This window comes from Neofelis nebulosa, chromosome 9 (genome assembly GCF_028018385.1).
Source record: "Neofelis nebulosa isolate mNeoNeb1 chromosome 9, mNeoNeb1.pri, whole genome shotgun sequence".
NCBI lineage: Eukaryota > Metazoa > Chordata > Mammalia > Carnivora > Felidae > Neofelis > Neofelis nebulosa.
Window position 1 is genome coordinate 49,122,271 of NC_080790.1, and position 24,044 is coordinate 49,146,314.

At 41.6% G+C, this 24,044-nt stretch overlaps 1 protein-coding gene and 1 long non-coding RNA gene across 8 annotated transcripts in view; one reads left to right on the plus strand and one right to left on the minus strand.

The window, feature by feature from the left end:
- EVA1A (eva-1 homolog A, regulator of programmed cell death) overlaps positions 1-4,971 on the plus strand; it is a 49,858-nt gene extending 44,887 nt beyond the window's left edge. For 6 of the 7 annotated variants that reach the window (XM_058683563.1, XM_058683567.1, XM_058683562.1 and 3 more), the window contains one exon: positions 651-4,971. In XM_058683563.1, the coding sequence (XP_058539546.1) occupies positions 651-1,024 (374 nt within the window). In that variant the 3' untranslated portion in view covers positions 1,025-4,971. The remainder of the gene's footprint in view (positions 1-650) is intronic. The other variant, XM_058683568.1, reaches the window with a different exon arrangement.
- Positions 1-24,044, minus strand: part of LOC131484855 (uncharacterized) — a 33,795-nt gene that overhangs the window by 3,980 nt on the left and 5,771 nt on the right. Inside the window, exon 2 of the long non-coding RNA XR_009248483.1 lies at positions 7,740-7,792. This is a non-coding gene — a long non-coding RNA (uncharacterized LOC131484855). The remainder of the gene's footprint in view (positions 1-7,739; positions 7,793-24,044) is intronic.

Below are 24,044 nucleotides of genomic sequence, written 5' to 3' on the forward strand. Positions count from 1 at the left end.
TGTAGGAGCATATTCAGAAGCCAAGAATTTTCCCATATAGGCAAAAATGGACTTTAAGCACAATACATCTATGAGAGAGAGAGAGAGAGAGAGAGAGAGAGAGAGAGAGAGAGAGAAGAAACAGAGAAATTGAGCATGCACACGAGTGGGGGAGAGGGTCAGAGGGGGAGAGAGAGAGAGAGAGAGAGAGAGAAAATCTTAAGCAGGCTCCATGCCTAGCACAGAGCCTGCTGGATATCAGGACTGTAAGACCATGACCTGAACTGAAAATCAAGAGTCAGATGGGCTTAACCGACTGAGCCACCCAGGTGCCCTTAGACACATACATCTCTTAAAGAAATGACATCTAAGTATACTTGTGCTTATAATAGGTGCTAAATAATACTTTTCTTTCTTTTATCTTTTTTTCAAAATTATTTCAAATTTAAAGTTGCAAGGATATAGGAAAAGAATCCCATACACCCTATACCCAGATTCAGTACTTGTTGATAATTATGTTTTGAATACAGTATGCAGTTTGTCACATAGGAAGGCAATATGTGTAACCATCGGAACTTTGAGGTGTGCTGAGACGTGTGCAAGGTGGGCGGGAGCTGTTTCCTCTGCGCATCTGGAGTCGACATCACTAATGCCTCTGTTTCCTCCCGCAGAAAACCCCGAGCGCGCAGCTCTGTACTTTGTCTCCGGCGTGTGCATCGGGCTGGTGCTCACTCTGGCCGCCTTGGTGATGAGGATCTCTTGCCACACAGACTGCCGACAGCGTCCCCGGAAGAAGTTCCTGCAGGACCGAGACAGCAGCAGCGACAGCAGCGACAGCGACGACGGCAGTTCGGACACGGCGTCTGACATCTCCGTCAGGAGACACCGCCGCTTCGAGAGGACTTTGAACAAGAACGTGTTCACCTCGGCCGAGGAGCTGGAGCGCGCCCAGCGACTGGAGGAGCGGGAACGCATCATCAGGGAGATCTGGATGAACGGCCAGCCTGAGGTGCCCGGGACCAGGAGCCTGAACCGCTACTACTAGGGGCGGGAACGGATGCCCGCGTCTCAGGAAGCCGCCGGGGAGGGCCAGGGTCCGCCGGCAGGGTGGGCACAGGGCTGAACGCAGTTCTGCTTAAGCCCTGGGGGCAGAGATAAGCAGGACACCCCCATTTCCCAGACAGGAGGACTCATCTTTCCTTTTCGATTAAATTCATGGAGAAGTAGAAAACCCAAGTCAGTTCATCAACCTTTCCAGGTCTTGGAACGGTGCTGAAAACCCTCTCCAACAATGTGGGTGGAGATTAGAGAAACGGGACTGTGGTTTCTCTTGATTTCTGAGGATCTCAGAAGTTTCTGCAGACTTCATTGCTTTGTGTTATTCCTTTACAAAAGGAAGATTTTCATGGCATGAAGGCTAGGAATAGCAGGGTGAACTTAACCCAGTAAATGCAATTTTCTAAATGACCCCATGCTATGGAGGTGATTCTCATCCAGATAGCATGATTTATGCTTATTATTTAAGGCTGATTTTTAAAAATCTTGTGTTGCAATGGCAACCTTGTCCATTTTAACTGGCACCTCAGGGATTAAAATCCTATTTTTTAGTATAGTTCCCACCTCATTCATGAAGATGGATAGAATTAATGTATTATGGGAGATGTGTCAGTGAACTAGAAAATATCAATAACCTCAAAGGATGAAGGGTTTTATTTTAAATAGTTTATAAAATATATATTAACATGCATATTTGAAGATGCTGCATAAGAATAAAAGATGTGTCTCCCCCTGCCTCCCGCCCCTTTGGAGGAAAGAAATTTTGTTATAAATCTAGATACTCATGATTTTAAACATTTTGTTAAAAAAAAAAAAACAAGTTTGAATTTCCCAGAAAAGAATGGGAATGGGAGATGAGGAATAAAGCCAAAATTAGGATGAGATAAAAAAAAATAATAAATACTACATAAAATCTTTTTTGTTTCATGTCCATCTCTGTGGTTATATTTACCTTAAATGGCAGTCATTTCATAGGTGGCTATGGTCTTTTGCCAGGCTCTTTTAATAATTGGGGAATTAGGAGGAATGGAGAAACTGAAGAATAAAGAAATGGCCTTTGTGTGACTAACTAGGGACTTTTTTTTTTAACATTTTTTAAAGTTTATTTATTTATTTTGAGAGAGAGAAAGCATATGCACAAGCAGGGGAGGGGCAGAGAAAGAGAGAGAGAGAGATATTCCCAAGCACCTCTGCACTGTGAGCTACAGGTCTGTTGGCTCCCTTCTCTTGACATGCAGTGTGTTCCTTAGTCTGTCCCAGTGCTCCTGACCCTTCCTACTGAGAGTATCTCCATTGGCATCCATTGGTGTCATCAGTATGTCTGAAAGAATGGTCCTGAGACTTCCTCTGCTGGGGTCTCTATTGCTTTAGCAACCCACTGTCTATGATAAGGACTTGGTGGGCTGTCTTAAGAAGTGAATGATCACAAAGCTCTGTTTGCCCAGGGGACAATATAGTTAGCTTGAAACCTTGGTGGCTGGTCTGATTATACCATTTTGGGTTGCCTCATTGGCTAGTAACAACTGACAAAAATCTTGTTAAATCAATGTCTTTGAGTCTGTGTTCCCACCCTTGTGCTTTCAGTACCTAGGCAATAATTGCCTGGGCTTTAGGTTAACCTCATCCATCTCCGTCTCTGTCTTTTAGAAAAGTGAAACATTGAGGTGTCTTCATCCCCAGGATTCATCCAAAGCTGATAACAGGGAAAGATATGACCCTCATTAGGCAGGGGCTAAGGGGGCAATGATAAAGGTGTTTGGGAAGGTTCTGGGTCATCTGGTTTTCTTAGTCTAATATCCTGATGCCTTTCTGGCAAGTCCATACAAGTTCCCATTTTGAGGGCGGTGGGGGCTTTGCCTAAGGCACAAAATACTAGATAACAGTTTAACCCACTGCTTCACTTTCATATACCCAGGATTCCAGCTTTCAGTCAAAGATAGGGAGACCTTACATTCCTTATCTTGACCCAAGAAGTTCTACATTTAAGTCTGTCATTCCTGGTTCCAGTTCCTGCAGGAGGCCACATTCATTTGCAATAGAATGATACCCAACTTAAGAGCATTTATTGGTTCATACAACTGGGAAAGGTGAGGTTGGATCCGGCTTCATGGATGATGGGGTCCAGCTGCTGAAATGTGATCAAACGTTTGTTCTTTCTCAGCTCTCTCCTCTGTTTCTATTGCTGGTCTCATTTTCTTCTCCTTCAGAAGAAACTGTGACATATGTAGACCAACGTAGTGTATTGGATTAATTGCTACTGACCAAGCATCCATACAGCCACAAGTGGTGTGTGTGTGTGTGTGTGTGTGTGTGTGTGTGTGTGTGTGTGTAGGCAGTTTCACAGTTTACTAAGCTCAGGAGACAGCATGGCAAGGATGCTTCTGATGCAGCTTCCCTGGTCTTCCATGTTTCCTCAGAGAAACACCGGCTGACAGTTAAACATCTGACATATTAGGAAGCATAGTCACCCTAGGAAACTCCCACCAACTTCCTTTAAGAGTCTCTTCCTACACTGTGAGGAACAGGTAGTCACTATCAACTCATGGCACATCTCAGCCCCCTCAGCTGAACCTTCGCTAATGGCAGGGAGTACACTCCAGGCGCTTTTGGATTTAACATCATCCCAATATAAGGACACGAGGAGAGAAACATCTTGCTTCAAGGTTCAAGATTAAAATCACAGGGAAGGACTACTTGGCCTGGCTTGTGTAGTGTGCCATTCTAGGAGTTTTACCATTACAGGTACTATATTTAAGTCGTTAGGGATGCCTGGGTGGCTCAGTCAATTGAGTGTCTGACTCTTGATTTTGGCCCAGGTTGTGATTCCAGGTCGTGGGATCAAGCCCCATGTCAGTCTCCGCATTGAGTGTGGAGCCTTCTTAGGATTCTCTTTGTTTCTTTCTCTTTCTGCCCCTCTCTCTGGTTTTCACACACTCTCTCTCTCTTAAAAAAAAAAAAAAAAAAGTGATTTTCTCATGGTCGTGAGATTGAGCTCCACATCAGGGTCTGAGCTGATCATGGAGTCTGCTTAAGATTCTCTCTCTCCCTCTGCCCTTCCCCCCCTTATGTAAGCTCTCTCTCTCTCTCTCAAAATAAAAAAATAAATATAATAATTAAAAAACACACTTAAGTCTTTAATCCATTTTGAGTTAATTTTTGTGAGTGGTATATAATAGGGCCCAATTTCATTCTTTTGCATGTAAATATCCAATTTTCCCAGCATAATTTATTGAAGAAGCTATCTTTTTCCTATTGAGTATTCTTGGCTCCCTTGACAAATATTACTTAGCTATCTATGTGTGGGCTTATTTCTAGACTCTTGATTCTGTTCCATTGGTCTATGTGTCTGTTTTTGTGTCTGTATCATGCTATCTAGATTTGTAATATGATTCAAAACCAGGAAGTGTGACACTTCCTGCTTGCATTTCTTGCTCAAGCTTGATTTAGCTATTTGGGGTCTTTGGTGGTTCCATATGAATTTTAGGATTTTTTTTCCATTTCTGTAAAAAGTGCCTCTGGAATTTTAATTGGATGCATTGAATCTATACATGGCTTTGGGTAGTATAGACATTTTAATAATATTAATTTTTCCAATCCACGAACATGGGATATCATTCCATTTATTTGTGTCTTCTTTAATCTCTTTCATTAAACTCTTACAGTTTTCCAGGTACAAATCTCTCACCTACTTAGTTAAATTTATTCCGAAGTTTTTAATGTGTTTGATGCTATTGTAAATGGCATTATTTCCTTTATTTCTTTTTCAGATGGTTCATTGTTAGTGTAGAGAAACACAACTGGGATTTTTGTACTTTGATATTATATCTTGCAACTTTACTGAATTTGTTTATTAGTTCTAAGAGTTTTTTGGTGAAGTCTTCTAGGTTTTCAATATGTGACCTGCAAACAGAAACAATTATACCTCTTCTGTTCTTATTTGGATGTCTTTTTTTTTTTTTCCTTTTTATTTCCTAATTTCTCTGGCTAGGACTTCCAGTACTTTGTTGAATAGGAGAGCTGGAAGTGGGCACCCTTATCTTATTCTTGATCTTAGAGGAAAAGTTTATTTTTAAGTTTATTTGTTTATTTTGAGACAGAGAGAGAGAGAGCATAGGGGAGGGGCAGAGAGAGAGGGAGAGAGAGATTCCCAAGCAGGCTCTGTGCTGTCATTGGGGAACCCTACTTGGGGCTCAAACTCACAAACAGTGAGATCATAAGCTGAGCTGAAATCAAGAGTCAGCTGCTTAACTGACTGAGCCACCCAGGTGCCCCATTAGAAGAAAAGTTTTTAACTTTTCACTGTTGAGTATGATATTAGCTTTGGACTTGTCATATAAGGCTTTTTTAAAGTATTTATTGAGAGTTTTTATCATGAAAGGATATCTTTTTTTCTCTTTTAGGTTTATATATTTATTTTGAGAGAGAGAGAGAGACAGAGCACAAGCTGGGGAAGAGCAGAGAGAGAGAGGGAGAGAGAAAGAACGAAGCAGGCTGAGGGACGATGGGGGACTTGATCTCTTGAACCGGAACTGTGAGATCATGACCTGAGCTTAAATCAAGAGTCAGAGGCTTAACCAACTGAGCCACCCATTGCCCCATGAAAGGATATCTTTAAATTCTTATGTTTTAATTGGAGTTACTTTATATTCATTGAGGATATCCATCCATCTCCCTTTGCAATAATTCATGTTAGATTCAAAGTTAACTTATTCCTGCCTCTCCTCTTGTTATGCGAATTTTTTTCACATCTATTTATGTTTCTCATGGTACTTCTTCCCTTTCATTCTGATATTTTATTTACATGTATACATTGCTAGCATTCACTGTGTTGAAGCAAAATGGCAGTGCTTCCTGCCTATCGCCATAGCTTTTCACAACAGTTTCAGCATCTTTCGTATCAGAGTGGCTGTTCTGATAAAGGCAGCTAAGCTTACTCTTCTAATCAGCTTTGGGCAGAACAAAATTAGCCTCATTTATTATGTCTTTCCTCATCGCCTCAGCCTGTATTGAGATAGCACAAATTGAAAAATGGACCCCTCTTAAAAATTGTAATAAAAAAAAAAAATTGTGGGCAGAAAGAGGTGTCAATCTGCTAATTGCCTACCAGCCCAAATCAGTCTGTATAGGTCAGGATACTTTATTTCTTTGCCCTAAATATTGGATTTAATATTTAACAAACATAGAACCACTAAGTATCAGGCTTCAGGTCTACTTGAAAATCTGCATAATGACCTCACTTTATCATTAATTGTAGATTTGGAGATTCATGAATTTTTCTTTACGTTTTAAATATATGAATTGCTCTTTCACCCTGGGATAAGAATATCTTCCTTACATTTTCCGGATAGAGTCAAATATTCCTTTGTGTCCCCACTGTTCCTTTCACACTCACACTCTATGTGATTTTTGTGCATCTGCCTTTGTGCCCTAGCTTTTAAGCCCCTGGTAGCTGTATGATATCTTACTCACCTCTGTATTCTCGGTGTGCATGCAGGACCTGTAACACAGTAGCTTCTCATCAGTTGTGAGTTAATGAAATAACACAAAACCTCAGAGAATGGGAAACAGGGCTAACTGCAATGTGCTGTTCTACAGAGTTTCAAAGCCTTAACTGTTTGCAATGAAGATTTTCTTAAGTTTATGAAGTTCTGCCTTATCTCCTTTCATTTACTCTTTCCTCTTCTGTTAACCATTTTCTTGTCTCTTTGAATTGTCGGATCTCTCCTGTCTTCTTTACATTAACTCAGCTGTGACCAGGTGGTGGAGCTTTCCAGGCACTTTGCAAGTTTAATCCAGCACTGAGAGTCTTACAAAATTCTTACAGGTTTATAAGGAATGGGCATACCTTCTTGAAATTGCAACAGCTATTCTTAACCTCATTGATAACTAGTTTTCCAGTTCCCTGGGCTTGAAACAAATAAAGGGAAACTTTTAAATCAGGCTCAACCACTGGGAGTGTGTCTCTGGTGTCTCCCAAATAGTCACCTCATCTATCCTTTATTATTCCTACTTTCAAGATCATCTTGGCCTCACTTGATCTGGGGCACTTGACCTTCAGTTGCATTTAAAAATCTCCTTTCTATAGGAAAAAACATCACTTGGTCCCTGAGAGAGGGAATTGCTGTAAGAAAGTCTCTTTTCCTAGCTCTCTGCTCTTTCTTGGTTTCTTTCTTTCATCAGTGGACAGAGATCAGGGCCTAAAAGTGGTATTGATGAAATTCATCGATCTTAATTAATGGAAGCCCTTCCAGCTCCCATCTGAAGAACACAGGAACTTCTGAGGCTCTAAGAAGAAAGATTTCTCTGGGCCCAAGGCCAGGCCCCATATTTGGGAGTCTGCTCAGAATTGTGCAATCAACTCCACATAGTCAAAAAGACCAGGAGATGAACTAAAATCCATCCCTTCTACTCCCGAAAATTTGTGTTTTTATCCATAGTCTCCAGTCTTTTCATGGAGAGTATTTGATGCCTTAGACTGTGTTACAACAGCAAGTCTCATATATGTCTTTGGAATGGAAATATTCAGTGTACTATCTGGATATTCCCTAGTGAATTCCTTGAATGGAAAGAATGCATTTCTGAACCAAGAACTTCTGATAGAAAGGAGAGATACATAAACAAAAAGACATTTTCTCCTTATGATATTACTGTTATTTTGCAGAATTAGACTTTTGAGTATCCAGGACTCAAGGGGCTATTCCTACCTTTTTGAATACGTCTCCAGGTAGCCAATTTATTAGTGTGTATTGAAGGATATCTGTGACAGAGGCAAAATAAAGTAGAAGTGATTTAGCTGAATCACACGAGCTTCTAAGGAAGTGCTTTGTAAGAGATCGTAAAGCAGAATTCCACAAACTGCAGCTTCTGGGCCAAATTCAGCATACAACCTGTTTTTGTACCCCTTACAAGCTAAGAATAGTTTTTATATCTTAAAATAATTACATTTTGCTTTATTTCATTTATTTTTAATATTTATTTATTTTTATTTTTTTTAATGTTTTTATTTATTTTTGAGACAAAGAGAGACAGAGCATGAGCAGGGGAGGGGCAGAGAGAGAGTGAGACACAGAATCTGAAGCAGGCTCCAGGCTCCGAGCTGTCAGCACAGAGCCCGACGCAGGCCTGGAACTCAGACTGTGAGATCATGACCTGAGCTGAAGTCAGACACACAACCGACTGAGCCACCCAGGCACCCCTAAAGTAATTACATTTTAAATGGTTATGCATGCACTTACATAATATCCTCAATTTTGCTTGGGGCACCTGGGTGGCTCAGCCGGTTGAGTGTCAGACTTCGGCTCAGGTCATGATCTCACAGTCTGTGAGTTCGAGCCCCGCGTTGGGTTCTGTGCTGACAGCTCAGAGCCTGGAGCCTGCTTCAGATTCTGTGTCTCTCTCTCTGCCCCTTCCCTGCTCACGCTGTCCCTCTTTCTTTTCCCCTCCTCCACTCACGCTCTGTCTCTCTCTCCTTCGGAAATAAACATTAAAAATTTTTTTTTTTTAAATCCTCAAATTTGCTTGACCCACAAAGCCTAAAATTTACTATTTGGTAAATTTATTATTTGGTTATTTATGGAAAAAGTTTGCTGATACCTGTTTTAGCATAATCATCTGGAAATATCAACAGAGAATAGGGTAAATGCAGACTTCTATTCCCTCCCCAACTGTGGCAGGCTGAATAATGATTCCCTAAAGATATCCATGTCCAGATTCTTGGAACCTGTGATTATGTTACCTTACATGACAAAAGAGACTTTACAGATAGGATTAAATTAAGGGGATAATTGATATAGGAGATTATTCTGTATTTTTGGGGTAGGCCCAATGTAGTCACAGGGTCCTTATAAGAGGGAGGCAGCAGGGTCTAAGTCCGAGAGGATATGTGATGAAGAAGCAGAGTTTTCAGGGATGTGGACATGAACCAAGGAATATGAGCAGCCTCTAGAAACTGGAAAAAGAACAGATTCCTCCCTGGAATCTCCAGATGGAATCAGCCTTGTCAACCCCTTGATTTTACATAAGGCTCACTTTGGACTTCTGAACTCCAAAAATATCAGATCATAAACTTGTGTTGTTTTAAGCCACTAAGTCTGTGGTAGTTTGTTACAGCAGCAATAGGAAATTGATATGTCTATCAGCCTGTGCTCCTTGGGTTGTAGAAGAATTATAGGCTTCACTATAGAGTCTCAGACAATATACAGCATGCCTATAGACAAGCTGGGTAAGAGGAAGAGGTGCAATTGAAGAAGAAGTTTAGAGTGTAGAACATGTAGCTGATTGCAGATTGACGGTTTTAGAGAGCATTTGGAAAAGGCACCCAAGGAAGAGCTCAATTGTAATCAGTTAGGGAAGGAGGAACTGCCAAGAGGAATGTGGCTGAAAGTCAGGGGGAGGTAGATGATTGGCAGACCTGGGAGATGAGACATAGTTGCATTAGCTAGCCTCAGGTTTCAAATGACCTCCACCAGGTATCTATCTGACATCTAATGATGTCTCCATTGACAGAAGAAGAGAAAGGACAGAGGCCCTTAAAATGACAAGGGTGTGTTTTTGTCAGTCATATAAACTCTGTGACTTCTTTTCCAATCAGAATATTTATCTCTACCTGCCTCTTATGTTCAGATCAATTCTCCTGTCTCCAAGAATCCACCTGTCCATTTTGTTTTCTGTAATTTGCACATGGTGGTATCCTTGGCAACCAGTCATTTGTTGCAGATACAGCACTTAGAGCTCAAAATCAGGTCCTTATTTCAAAAACTATTCACCAAACAAAAAACTATTCACCAAACACACCAATATCTGTTAAGATAACGTTTCTCAAAATTATGTTCTGCACCTCACCAGTTACCACTCCTTGGAACTAGGGGTCAGTAGACCCATAGACACTTTTGGAAGCACTTCCTTAAATCAGTAAAACTGAATGTAAAACACAGGTTAAAACTGAAACTTGGAGTGAGTTCCTGCGTGTGTTCCAGGCCTTCGAGGAGCTACCCGTACATACAATTCCTGAGGTTTTCTCAGAAATTTGGGTCCATACTGAAATAGACCCTACAATTCAAAATTATTTATGAACCATATGAGTATAAAAGCATGAAAATCCAAAGCTACTTTTGGAGGGTCTCCCCAAATATCTGAGTAGTTTTTAAACTTTTCTGAACCAACTTGCATGTGAGCACAATGATGCACAATGTCCCCTTTCCCAAGATGTCTGCAGCCCACAATAACCAGTTCCTTCCAGGTGAAGGGCACCATCAGCCAGGATTTCTCTAGGGAGCAGCAAGGTGGCAAGTGCTACCAAAGGCCCCCTTGACATGCAGGATGCCCAACTCTACCCTTTTGCCTAACCTAAAAGTGTGAAAAGCTTTTAAGAATGCTGAGGTTCCAGGGCACCTGGGTGTCTCAGTCGGTTGAGTGTCTTGACTTAGACTCAGGTCATGACCTCCAGGTTCGTGAGTTTGAGCCTCACGTCCAGCTCTGTGATGACAGCTCAGAGCCTGAAGTCTGCTTCGAATTCTGTGTCTCCCTCTCTCTCAGTCCCTCCTCTGCTTGTGCTTTCTCTCTCTCTCTCAAAATAAATAAACATTTAAAAAAAATTAAAAAAAAAAAGAATGCTGAGGTTTCTTTGTTGGATTTGTAACAGAGCCACAAGGATCAACCTTGACATACTGCAAATAAAGAGGCAGACGATTTGTTAATTGAGTTTAACTCCTCTTACATACTCAGTGCTAAAAGGGTATTCGGCAGGTAATTTCTTGTTTAATCGTCTGTCTCCTCCACTAGATTCTGAGTTTTATGAGGTCAATAAACCTGTCTTTTCATTATTTCTAGCACAATGTCATGCCTTAGTGTGTGCTCAGTAAACATACATTGAATGGATAGCTGAATGTTAAGTTTTTAGCATCCCAAAGCTCTTTTGAAATTCAGAGGCAATTTTGGCATTGTTGCTATTGCTATACAAGGTGGTAATACTAATTGTGTTGTTATTTTCTGCCAGGCTATTTGAGCTGCCAATAGGGAGAAAATTTGTTCTTTTGGTAAAAATGAACAAATAAATAAAATAACCTCTGATTATATCTGGAGACTTTATTAATATGAGGAAAAACCTATGAAAGAGTAGAATGTTGGGGTGCCTGGGTGGCTCAGTCAGTTAAGCTTCCGATTTTGGCCCAGGTCATGATCTCACGGCTCTTGGGTTCGAGCCCCGCACATGGCTCTGTGCTGACAGCTCGGAGCATGGAGCTGCTTCAGATTCTGTGTCTCCCTCTCTCTCTGCCCCTCCCTAGCTCACACTCGCACTCTCTCTCTCTGTCAAAAATAAATAAACTTTAAAAAAAAAAAAGAAAAAGAAAGAGTAGAATGTTTATAAAGCACTTTTTTTTTTTTTTTAACCCCTAAGATTCCTTGGTATAAGTTCTAGAGTTTCCACTGGTATCATTTCAGGAAGTGTTAACTGTGTACTTAACTGTGTACTTAAATTATGTTTAAGACACCAAGAGAATTGTGTCCTTTACCTCAGTTTGCAGAGGAGGTAAGAAAGTACATGATGGCCTCTTTGCAAAGTATAATATGATAAACATAAGACTAAAAGACACAAAGTGCTAGAACTTTCCAGCGGCTGGGGAAAATACGCATAGAGCTGCTTCTGTTTCTCTGAAGCATTCAGCCTTAGGAAGAATGAAGTCTCTCTGACACAAGAAGGCCAATTGAATACACATTCAAAGTAGGTACACATCCATTAGCCATCTTTTCTTGAAGCAGAATGCCTCCTAGTTGGTTGAGGAATAGCATATACACACAGTATTGGCCTTTTTCTACAGGAAGGGCAGCCTTATCAGTACATTCTAGTTACCAGTAATATTTATCTCCACATCTTGTTCGTGCTTCATGCACCAGCATACTGGGTTATTTCTTCTTTACCAAAGCCTTTTGTAGATAAGTATTCTTATATATAACAGAAACTTATAAGACAGAAATCTATCATCCAAGATTATCAGAAACTGCCCATCTAATCTAGGCCTTCTGTCTATTAAAAATAATTTTAAATTACTACATAGGGGCACCTGGATGGCTCAGTTGATTAAGCCCAACTTCGGCTCAGGTCATGATCTCGTGATCCACAAGATTGAGCCCTGCATCAGACTCTGTGCTGACAGCATAGGGCCTGGAGCCTGCTTTGGATTCTGTGTCTCCCTCTTTTTCTGCCCCTTCCCAGCTCATGCTCTGTCCCTCTGTCTCTCAAAAATAAATGAACAGTAAAAAAAATTTTTAACGTCTACATAACAATTCCTTTCTGAATATCCACAGAGGTCTTGGAGTTGGGTCTAAAAGTGGTGAGGACAATGACAAAGGAGAGGAAGGACAGCATCCTGGTTGTAGGCAATAGTCAGAAAAAGTTTCAGAGGTGGAATCAGGGGCAGTGGGTAGTTCCATTTAGCTAGAGGCATGAGACATCTTAGGGAAGAGGTGGGGATTAAATCCTAAAAGGTAGATAAGATTCTAGTTTCTGGAGAGTTGGACTTTGAGAACTGACTAATAATACTGGCCACTTGTATTTAAGCAATGGAAAGCAAGGGAAGATGTATGAACCAGAGGGTTATATGATCAACACATGCTTCAAAAAAAAATAATAATCTGGATTGGAGGAGGTAGAGTCTTGTAGAAAGGGGTTTAGGCAGAAGACTTTGCAATAGTGTGGTTACAGAATCAAGAAGATCTAACAACTGATTAAATGTCGATAGGAGACAGAGGAGAAAAAGAAGAAGTCCAAGAGGGACCTGAGGGTTGAAATCTGAATTATTTAATCTTGTGACATCATTAAAATGTAATAGTAAGATAAATAACATTTAAGAAACACAGTTTAGTTTACATAATATTTTTACATATATTAACTCTTTACAACAGAAAAAGTGAGTCAGTGGAGAAAATTGGTTTTGGGAGGAGTAGACTAGTTGACATCTGTTGCTTTTGCCTATCCAGCATACTTTCTCCTTTTTCTCAATTTTTCTATAAAAGACTCCAGTTCATGTGATTGAAGCCAATTGATAGCTTCCAAGGACCTGGATCAATAATTAGCATATTTCCACATTTCAGTCATGTGATTGGTTACAGGATGGTCAGTGTCCCAAGTTAGCCCAATGAAATCAATTGTAGAATTATTGATGGAATATAGGAAAAAGGAAGTTCTTTCTTTCTCTAGGTTTACTAAGGCAGTGAAAGTAGGCCTGGTACTTATGACACCTATAATATGAATGTATTCTAATAGGGAGACCCTGACTTAGAAAGAAGGAAGTGAATACATACACACACATAACTGAGAAAGAGAGAGGAAAAAGAGAGAGAGGAGGGAGGGAAAGGGAAGGGAAAGGAAGGGGCGGGGAGGGGAGGGGAGCTGAAGGAAGCTGAGGGAAGAGGTTGAGATTCAATTCCTAACAATACTGAGTTCCTGGATCCAGTTCAGGATTCTTACAATTACGTAGGGAAATATATTCCTCTTTTCCCCATTTCAGCTACTTTAAGTTGGATTTCTGTCATATGCAGTGCAAAAGACCCTGGTGAATGCAGTGATGATGTGTTTGGCTTCAAACATATAGAATCTCAGGTTCCAGAATGATATCTTGGTGGACTGTAACTCTGAAGAGAAGCTATAACCAGGGATATATATTTGAAATTCACCTGCTTGAAAGGGATGTTAAATCTTTGGAAGTGACTGAGTTCCTCAAGAGCAAGAATTCAGAGAAAGGTGGGAGGGAACAGAGGGCAGAACAATGCTTAGTCATAGGAACTGAGAGACAAAAAGAGAAAAAAAGAAATGGTCTTCAGGGTTAAGTAGAAGTTAAATAGAATGAAGTTTGTCACTGGGCTAGCAATTGGAAGTCACCAGCCACCATTTAGGTAGTGATTTGTAAGGTCATGGGTCTTAAAAATGATTACAGGAGGATAAGATATGGATTTCCCCTTATATAGTACTTTACTTTATCCTCCATTGGCATTTATAGATTTTAGTAAGACATTATGTATATTATCCATCTTTAGCACTCTGCCTGACATCCAGTGGGTACTCAATAAATGAATGAATAAAAAGAAAATTGGCAGATGTATGTATAGAGTGTTTTTATTTAGGAAATGGGTTTTGTCAGGGAAAACATGTTATTTACAATGTGCTTCAAGTTGAAATCTGAGAATGTGCCTCTAGCATAACAACATCCACAATTTAAGGCTGGCACGTAGGATAAATCAGCCTAGGTAGCTGCAGAGCCCTGTGACTGTGAATGAGTCATAAAACACAGGAGACTTGAGTTATGAACTCAAACATGCAAAGCAAACATTGTAAAAGGATGGAAACACCTTGTATTTATGACAAGAAAATCGAAGAAGATAATCCATCTTCTATCATTAGGCTCTAAATGATCAGCAAAACCTGGTCCCTAGATTCATTCTTTATTTTTCATTCTTTACATTTTCCTCCTGGCTTTAGAAAAGGAAGGCATTTTGGAATAGGATGGAAAATAAGCCTAATCATGAATTTTAACACCAACCAAATGGCAGTGATAGTTTGGATTGCTAAGAGGATTTTATGGCTCCATGGAAAAGAGGTGATGGCTCTGATGGATTATTGATGTCTGGCATGGGCAAGGGAAGGGGGTAAATCTCTATTTCATTCAGATCTCTGCTCAAATAACACTTCAGAGGGGACTTCCTTGATCATTCTATCTAAGATTATCTTCTTATTTTTCTTTATAACACTTTGCACAATCCAATATTACATCATTTTTACATGTTGTATTGTCTATCTTCTCTTCACTGGATTATAAGATGCACAAGGATTTCACTGCTCCTAAAACAGTGTCCTCAGCAAACACTTAACTGAATGAATGAATGAATGAATGAATGGTTTTCATGCTCTGTGTTAGTCAAACTGGACTATGATAAAGATCATCTTTGGAACTGGAGAACTCGGAGACAGTATTGCACATGAGCAGTTGCACCCCTTTCGGATCTTAGTGAAAGGAAAGGAGAGTAGAATCCCTATAACCCGTGTATACAAGCACAGATATCCACTGAAACTTGGTTTTCAGAAAAGATAAGCAAGCACAACTTCCCCCTTCCTCCCTTTCTCAGAGGCTGTATTTGGAACGCAAGGCTGGGACCACCCACAGAGCTGGGGATCTGGGCCCGCATGTGTGTGTTCTATGCTGGCTCTTCCACTTTAATGGAAGAGCTGCTTAAAAGAAACAATCACAATCTTGAGCGAGAGTTAGAGCAATGAATCATAACATTGTAGTGACACTAATTTAAGATTCAAAGGGTTTGGGAAACACAACTGTCAAACAGCAGGATAAGCGTGGCTGGGTTTGAAAGCCTTAGTTATGAATGAGTGAGCATGCCTTTACCAACAGCAGGATGGAAATACACAAAGGGACACCTTGCTTTAAAGTTATTTCATTGCTTGGGGTTTGGGGCCAGAGTGTAGGAATCCCTGAACCAAGTCCCACTTAGGTCCCCCAACTGAGTGCTTCATTTCCCTGGGGGAACCTTTTTTGAAGGGAAAGGTAGCTCTGATCCCACCCTGGTGGAATGGGTGTCATGGTGGTCAGGATCCGAGAGGCAGAGTGAGGCCTCGGAGCCAGGGGAAGAAATGACTGCCAAACTTAGGGGTCAGGGTAGAGGTGGGGGCCAGAAGCAAGGCCAGCAAGTGGGAATTAAGGCAAGGATGAAGGGAATGAGAGATTCCAGGCGCATGTTGGTGCCTGCGGTGAGTAGTAACAAAGGATTATTATGAGGACTGGGGAAAGGCCAAAGAAGAGGCAATGACTGCATGGCAGTCAGAGCGAATGACTGTAGTCAGAGCGAATGTTAAGGGATTGCTATGTGGGAGAAAATGGACACATGTGTTCTATTTATTCATAATTTATGTTTGCATAACACTTCCAAAAAATTTAAGGCGGCTTTCAAGAATAGAAACAATTGCAGTGCAGCTGTTAAAACAGAATAGAGAAATATTTTTTAAAAAGGAGAAGTAACAGGAAACAAATTTACTAAATGCTTAGGAAAAATCTGGTTATTTTAATTGGACATTGACTTTAGCTCTGAATCTCCTAGCCAAGGAAAAGAAGAGGAAATTTTTCATAACTGGCAGTCAAAAGAAAGTAGGATTAAATTCCAGTTTTCTCTTTTATTCAGAATAAAGAGAACAGAACCTGCCTGTGGCAAGAGATGGAGTATACCCAGTGAAAAGCAGAGAAAGAAACTGAGGATGCTGCTTGCTGTCTGGGTCCCATTCTCCCTCTCATGCTGGCTCCACACCCTCGGTGACTTCTGGCCATAAGATTCTCACCCTCTGTCCATCTTCTTTCCACCCATCTGGCTGCTTGAGGCACCAGAGAATGAATGTAAGCCTTTCACCGCCTTTTTGCTATGCTCTGAACAAACCCACACCCTTTTACCTTCTGGCTTTTACTGAGTATTACTTTGGGTGAGACTTCAGATACCACAGAGACTAGAAAAGTTTTCCTGTCTCCTGCTGACATTGAAACAGACTTCTGTCCTCACCGATGCCTTCAGTGGATGGGGTAGAGCTCTTACACACCCTATTGTATCCCTCTTTTATTTTTACCACAGGGATGGGTACCCAGCCTGCCTCCCACCTTCCCTGACCTCTGAGTCCCATCGGGTCTGACTAGCCACGTGAGCTCTCACATGTCTCTGTTGGTAGACCATCTTTACCTGAAGGATAAAGAAGGGGCATAGGATCTTTCCCTCTCTTCAGTGGCTTCATGAATTCCATCCACAAACCCTGATATTATTCTCACCACCCCTTATCATAATACTCTTTACACTTCATTGTAATTGCTTGTTTAGTCAACCTGTCTGCAGCTTGCCAGCCCCCCCCCACCCCCCCGCCCCGCCAAATACCAGAAGCCACGAACGGAAAGGGCCAGCCTGTGCCTGTCTGGTTTGCTGTGGCATCTCCGGCACTTAGCCAATGCCTGACACAAAGTGAGCATTCAAAAACCATTTCATTTATTTAACAAAGATTGATTAAGCAACTATTACAGGAGTGGCACTCTTCTAAGCATCCGAGATACCCGAGGAAACAAATGGACAAATTGCTTTTCCTTGTAGATCCTACATTCTCCCGGATTTCGGTAAGTGAATAACTAATGGTCATGGAGGCAATAAGGAGCAGTTAATTAAAGAGCAATGAAAGGGGTCAGGACAGTCCAACAGTGGTTCTCAAACTGGAATGTGCCTCAGAGCGCATTGATAAACATGTGGACTCTCAGCCCAGCTCCAGGGAGTGTGAGGCTGGTATGGGGCAGGGGCTCTCTCCTGTGGGTGGTCCTCACATTGCACTTGGAGCCATCTTGTCCGGTCTCCTAGTGTCAGAAACTTGAGAGTAGAATTTTGATGAATGGGGTCAGGAGCATGGTGGGTTGGGTCAAAGTGACATTCTCAACACAGCAGCGAGTTGTGAAACAGTTTTAAAAAAAATAATAAAAGCAGGTGAAACTGTCTTTTATCCTAGGTGAAAGACTGGCTGACTTCTGCCTTAAATCAACAAAGGATGTCCTGCCCTGAGGCATTAATCCTCTGTTGGCATAAATAACCAGGTATCAGAGAAGGCTCTGGGAGGAAAGGGAAAGAGGCTTGTGCCATATTTTTTACTGAGAGGCCAGGGTGTATCTACTGGCTTCTGGCTCAAAGCATCTGCTTTTTACCTACATATATGACAGTGAGTAGACGGCAAATGTATATTCATGCTCTTCACATTCTTTGGAATTGAGGCATGTAGGTAGGCAGCCCAAAGGCACCATTTTCTCCTGGGCTTTCTCTACCTCACACAATTTCCCTGTCTCACCCTTAATCCTTCTTGGAAAGAATACATGTTGGAAATGAGGGATAGGACCATCTCCCCGTGGCCCTACTCAGACCCTACCTCAGCATGTGTGGGTCTGATGCCAGCACCTGGGACCTCCGCCTGAACTAGCCAGGATAACACTGGGCCCCCTGGGCTCCAGAGAAGCTGTGGGGCGCCACCAAATGCCTCTAATGCCCGTAACGCAAGCCCTCTGGTGGGCTACCCTCTCCTGGCCTCTTGATCCTACATGCATCTTGCTTTCTTTCTCTCACTTCCAAACCTTTCTACTCTGCCTTGTGGAAGCCTCATTATAAGGTAAAAATAAAATGATTGTCCTATATTATCCACTTCTTTCCTGAGGGTTTTCTCCACATCTTGTTTTAATGGAAACCAGACTTCAATCTATGTGTCACTTCTCCCTGCGGCCCCCTGGGTTGGAGGCTTCTTGTTCTCCTAAGTCCCATGAAATGCAAGACAGGCAAGAAGAAGTCCCATCATCTTTGAGGTATATGCCATTGGCTGTGTACCAGTCTGGAGAAACCCAAATGTTTATTTTTTTGTTCTAACATATAATCCCCTGATGAAAAACAAAAATCACCTGAATGTGCAAAATGGTGCTTCTACAAAGCATTGTTCCCTAGTGCTGCCCCACAGTCTCTGAGATCCACACTAGTTGTCTCCCTCCCTGTCTCTCTCTCTCTCTTTCTCTCTCTCTGTCTCTCTCCTTTAGTTCTCCAATTTCAGCATTTCAAACATTTACAAGACTGGTCAACCTCCCTCCCTTCACTCTCAGCAGTTGAGTTTATGCTGAACTGTGAGGTAGGGCCCTGGAGTGTAGCAACAGCCAGCAGAGATCAGAAGTAGGAGCTGCTGGGCTCTGAACCCGGGGCTCTCTGCTTCTTGGCTATGTAACTCTGGGCAAATTTTGTTTGCTTGTTTGTTTGTTTCTCTTTGCTTCAGTATCCTTCTGTAAAATGAGGGTGATAACATTTACTTTGTAGGGCTATTATGATGGTCAAAGGAGTTAATGCATAGGAAGATAAGAATAGAGTCCAGAATATGATACAAACCTAAGAAATATTGCTTATTGTCTCCTTTTGTATTTCCAGGACTCTTTCTTTCACTAAGACTGTGGGCTTCTAGATATAGAGCCTTCAAGGTGGAGGGCAGAAATGGGTCATATTCACATAAGACTAGGAAGCTTTACTGATGTCTGCACGTATCATGGGAACAGGCAATGTGAGGTCTCAAGTCCAGGTCAAAGGAAATTTTCACAGAAGTGCATGTAGCTTATAACCTCCCCACCCATTGCACAATCCTTCCCAGTTTGGTCTTTGCTTATCACTAACAACTCGTATCCCTTTTCTAAAAAGTTTTTTTTAATTTTATTAAGTTTTTTATATTTATTTTTGGGGAGACTGCAAACAGGGGAGAGGCAGAGAGAGGGGGACAGAGAATCTGAAGCAGGCTCTGAGCTGACAGGCTGACAGCAGTGAGCCTGATATGGGGCTTGAATTCACGAACCACAAGATCATGACCTGAGCTGAAGTTGGATGCTCAACCGAGTGAACCACCCAGGTGCCCCTAATTTTTATTAAGTTTTTAATTTTAATTCCAGTATAGTTAACAACTCATATCCCTTAATAAATTGAAGAGGTACCTTAAGGAAAAGCAGGAGTTGTGTCTAAAAATGCAATCTTTGGGGCGCCTGAGGGGCTCAGTCGGTTAAGTGTCCAACTCACAGCCGTGAGATAGAGCCCAAAGTCAGGCTCCTCACTGAGCATGGAGCCTGCTTGGTATTCTCTCTCTCCCTCTCTCTCTGCCTCTCCCCTGCTTACACACAGGATTCTCTCTTTCAAAAATATATAAATAAGCTTAAAAAATAAAAAATAAAAATGCAATCTTTGCCCTGATTCAGAATTGTTTGCCCTTAGGGGTATAATTCTGGCATTTTGTGGCATAGAAAATCTGCTTATGAGCACCAGGAAATCCATGTGGTGGATCCAGAGGATTCTAGGAGATTTCTTCCACAGTGTCTGGGAAATACCATATTAGAAAAATATATCTGCGTCACAAGAGGAGAACATGGTGCGTGGTGCACAAACCATCACAAAGGCTCTATTCTAAATGGTGGAGGGATGCAGTCCTAGGCAGGCATGAGCCATCAGCTGTAGAAGCTTCGGCCCTCGGTGCAGATACCTAATCTAGATCACCTCCACCCCAAGTACATTTGCATTTTCTATAAATCTACCTAACATTTAGTTTGTTTTTGTATTAAAAGACTCAGGCTTCCTCTTCTACTATGCCCAGATGCCCTTTACATTGAAGTGCAATAAATTCCAAACACTCCAACCTGGCCTCAGGGGAGACCAAATTGAACCACAGTTAGGCATAGATCATGGAGCCCAGATGTGGGGATGATGCCGGCTCTACCACATGCACAAACTCATGTTCCCACTGGCTGACTCACACAGAGCACACCAGAACAGAACACCTGAAACAAAACAAACCTGACTCTCCCAAGGTGAAGAACAGCCAAAATATCAGATCTGTGAAGGGAGTCCCTAATCTCTTAATAAAAAGCAAGAAAAAACAAGAATAAGGAAAAAGTATTATTTGCAAAATCCTTCTTTTCATGTCATCTCAAATAATTTGCCATTGTTCTCCCTCTTGTCACAGTCAATGTAGACCCGTTTTTTCCATCTCCTTAGGCCTGGTTTATTGCATCTTCCAACATCTGGTCCACATTTTTTTTTTTTGTTAGGTTACAGTTAACAGCATTAGAAGTTTCCAGGTCCTGGGGCGCCTGGGTGGCGCAGTCGGTTAAGCGTCCGACTTCAGCCAGGTCACAATCTCGCGGTCCGTGAGTTCGAGCCCCGCGTCAGGCTCTGGGCTGATGGCTTGGAGCCTGGAGCCTGTTTCCGATTCTGTGTCTCCCTCTCTCTCTGCCCCTCCCCCGTTCATGCCCTGTCTCTCTCTGTCCCAAAAATAAATAAAAAAACGTTGAAAAAAAATTTTTTTTTTAAAGTTTCCAGGTCCTTATCCCCATCCCCAGGAGTTCTGAATCCCATTAATGAGAAAGATCTGAAAGGTCTGTACCTGTCCTACAGGACACATACTTAGAACCTATGGTCGTAATGGCAATTTGGTCTTCATCAAGGTGGCCTTTAGCAGGGTTTGCCCAGGACTATCTTGGACTTAGTACTGAATCTCCTCAATTTCAGGTATATTGGGACACATAGTCACCCTACTGTACCCAAGAACTTTATTAAAAACACTGATGTTGAACACCTCTCTCCAGACAGTGTCTTTTAATTGGCACGGGGAGGTTGGGCATCAATGTGGTTCAAAAGTTCTACAAGGTGGTTCTGATGCTCAATGAAGTTTGAAGATCACACCTCTAAGATACGATCAGTTAGTTTTGATCAGGCCGGTGAAAAAAGGTTTCTCTTAGGACATGATGTGTCCTCTAATAGATGTCTAGCCTGACCCAGTTTCTCAGATGCCTTTCAGAAATACAGGTACTTGGGCATCTGGGTGGCTAAGTCGGTTGTGTGTTTGACTTGGGCTCAGGTCATGATCTCATGGTTCATGATTTCAAACTTCACATGTGGCTCTCTGCTGTCAGTGAAGAGCCTGCTTCAGATCTTTTGTCCCCATTTCTCTCTGCCCCTCCCCTACTTGCTCTCTCTCAAAAATAAATAAACATTAAAAAAAAAAAGAAAATAAATACAGGTAATTGTGGTTTAGCACTCTCCCAGTCCTCAAACAATCAAAAAGTGCCAAACAGGGAAATGAGAATATCCAACAAAATTGAATAACTAAATGCATCATAGGGATATACCGGATACTGCTCTTAAAATCCCCCCAAAATTAGATGAGAACAATTTCTAGGAACTCATGTATCTTACACCGTAACATCTGGTTCCTCAAGAATCCAATGCCAATGAATTAAAAATTCAAACTGAAAAGGCCACCACTCAGGCTCAGCTGATGCCTCAGTGCTGTGTAACTTCCATTGCTGACTGCGCCATCCCTGGCTACCGACAACATTCTCCTTATATTAAGATATCCCTCAATACATGCAAAAGAAAATCTGGAAACCCTTGGCAAAATCTGAGGATGCTTTTCAGAAAGAAAAATAAATTAAAAAAACATTTTAAAAAAAGAACAAATGAAACCAAACCAAACAAAAAAAAATTAAGAGCAAAAAAAAGCGAAAAAGTATTCTTTAGTAGTTTTCAGTAAGTTTTGCTGCAGCTTGGATGAATTTTCTGTCTGTAATTTTCAGCTCACTCTCCTAGAAACCCAGTAGGAACTAGCATGAAGCTTTGGGAAAGGAGTCCACTTTGGCCTGCCTCATCCAGTTAGCAGGATACCTCTACCAAATGACCAGGGCTGAAGTTTTTGACAGGAGGGTTTGGACTCAGGTAATAAGGAAGTGTTCCTTTACCTGCCACTGTTCTCAGTGCATTCCTGTATGCCTCCTCATCAAGTCTAGGAGAGAACTCGGTCAGCAAGCCCCAGCCCTTTTTATTTTTATTTTTTTTTTCAACGTTTTTAATTTATTTTTGGGACAGAGAGAGACAGAGCATGAACGGGGGAGGGGCAGAGAGAGAGGGAGACACAGAATCAGAAGCAGGCTCCAGGCTCCGAGCCATCAGCCCAGAGCCTGACGCGGGGCTCCAACTCACGGAACGCGAGATCATGACCTGGTTGAAGTCGGACGCTTAACCGACTGCGCCACCCAGGTGCCCCGCCCCAGCCCTTTTTAAATCTGAGTAGTGGAGACCCATCCACAAGAAGGGACTAATTGCAAGCTGCATATAATGAGACTGGAAAATTATTACATTAAGGCAAGAGATGAGGATGGTTTATGACAGACACCTGAAGATTTAAATTGAATATATAAGATGAGCTTTCAGTAATAAGTTGCTATTTACAGTAGCACAACTGTTAGAGCTCTGGTATTCATGACAAGTTTCCATGGATCCATGTACCAGAGTTACCCAGAGAGTGGAAAAAATATGGATTCTGTAACTATAACTCGATAGATCTCAAACCAATAATCTGGTGTTGGAACCTAGGAATCCCTATTTTTCAAAACTCTTCAGGTAATTTTTGCTCATGTCTGGTCTGTAAGCTAACTCTGTAGGCCTTTTTTACTCCATCAGCCATGTCTCCAAGAAGACTAGAAGACTGTAGACCTATGCTCTAATCTGACATGATTCTACATGTTTATTTTTTGTTTTTGAGAGAGAGACAGAGAGCATGAGGGGACAGGGGAGGGGCAGAGAGAAAAGAGAGAACAGAGGATCTGAAGCAGGCTCCATGCTGACAGCAGAGAGCCCGATGCAGGGCTTGAACTCACAAATCATAAGATCATTACCGGAAGTCGGATGCTTAACCAACTGAGCCACACAGGTGCCTCTAATCTGACATGACTGTAAAGAAAAGGTGAGAACCTTGGGGTCTTCAGTTTTCAGATAAAAAATCGACTGAAGACTGGCTACTATTATTGTCCTTTTGAATTTCTCTGATGTCCAGCTCTTCATTCATCTAATGAGCTCCCCTGGCCTTCATGGACAAGGTCTGTACCTGGTACCCATCATCTGTCAGGCAGAGAAAGTAAAGGTGCTTTATTATTAGGTGACCATATCACTGATCCTTTGAAATTGAAAGGGGGCACAATTAATAATCACTCCAAATAGTAGGCATAAACTGGGACTGCCTGAGGCAAACCCTTTTGTATATCCATTCTGTTAATTCTCACTAAGCCTCTACCACCACAAACCCCTATTCCTTGAATTTGTTGATTAGTGATAAAGTCTCTCTGAAACTTCTTTCTCCTCCACCCACTACAAAAGCTTTTGACATTCCAGTGTTTGATTGAAGGTTTGTGGCCTTACATCTAACCCTAGTCTTCTTTTAAACTCTCTTTATTACAACATATTTCTGAATTTATTATTCACTTGCATGTTTTACACTTTACCATGTAGGCATGAATCCACAAGTAATGTCTGGCATTGTTCTCCCTGTTTTAAAACTGTATGTGTTATTCCACAGTCTGCCTGTTCTCACCAATACTATGTTTTTAGAGATCTCTCACTCTACCATTCGCTTTAAACACTGTGTTGAAGTGTTTTCCAAT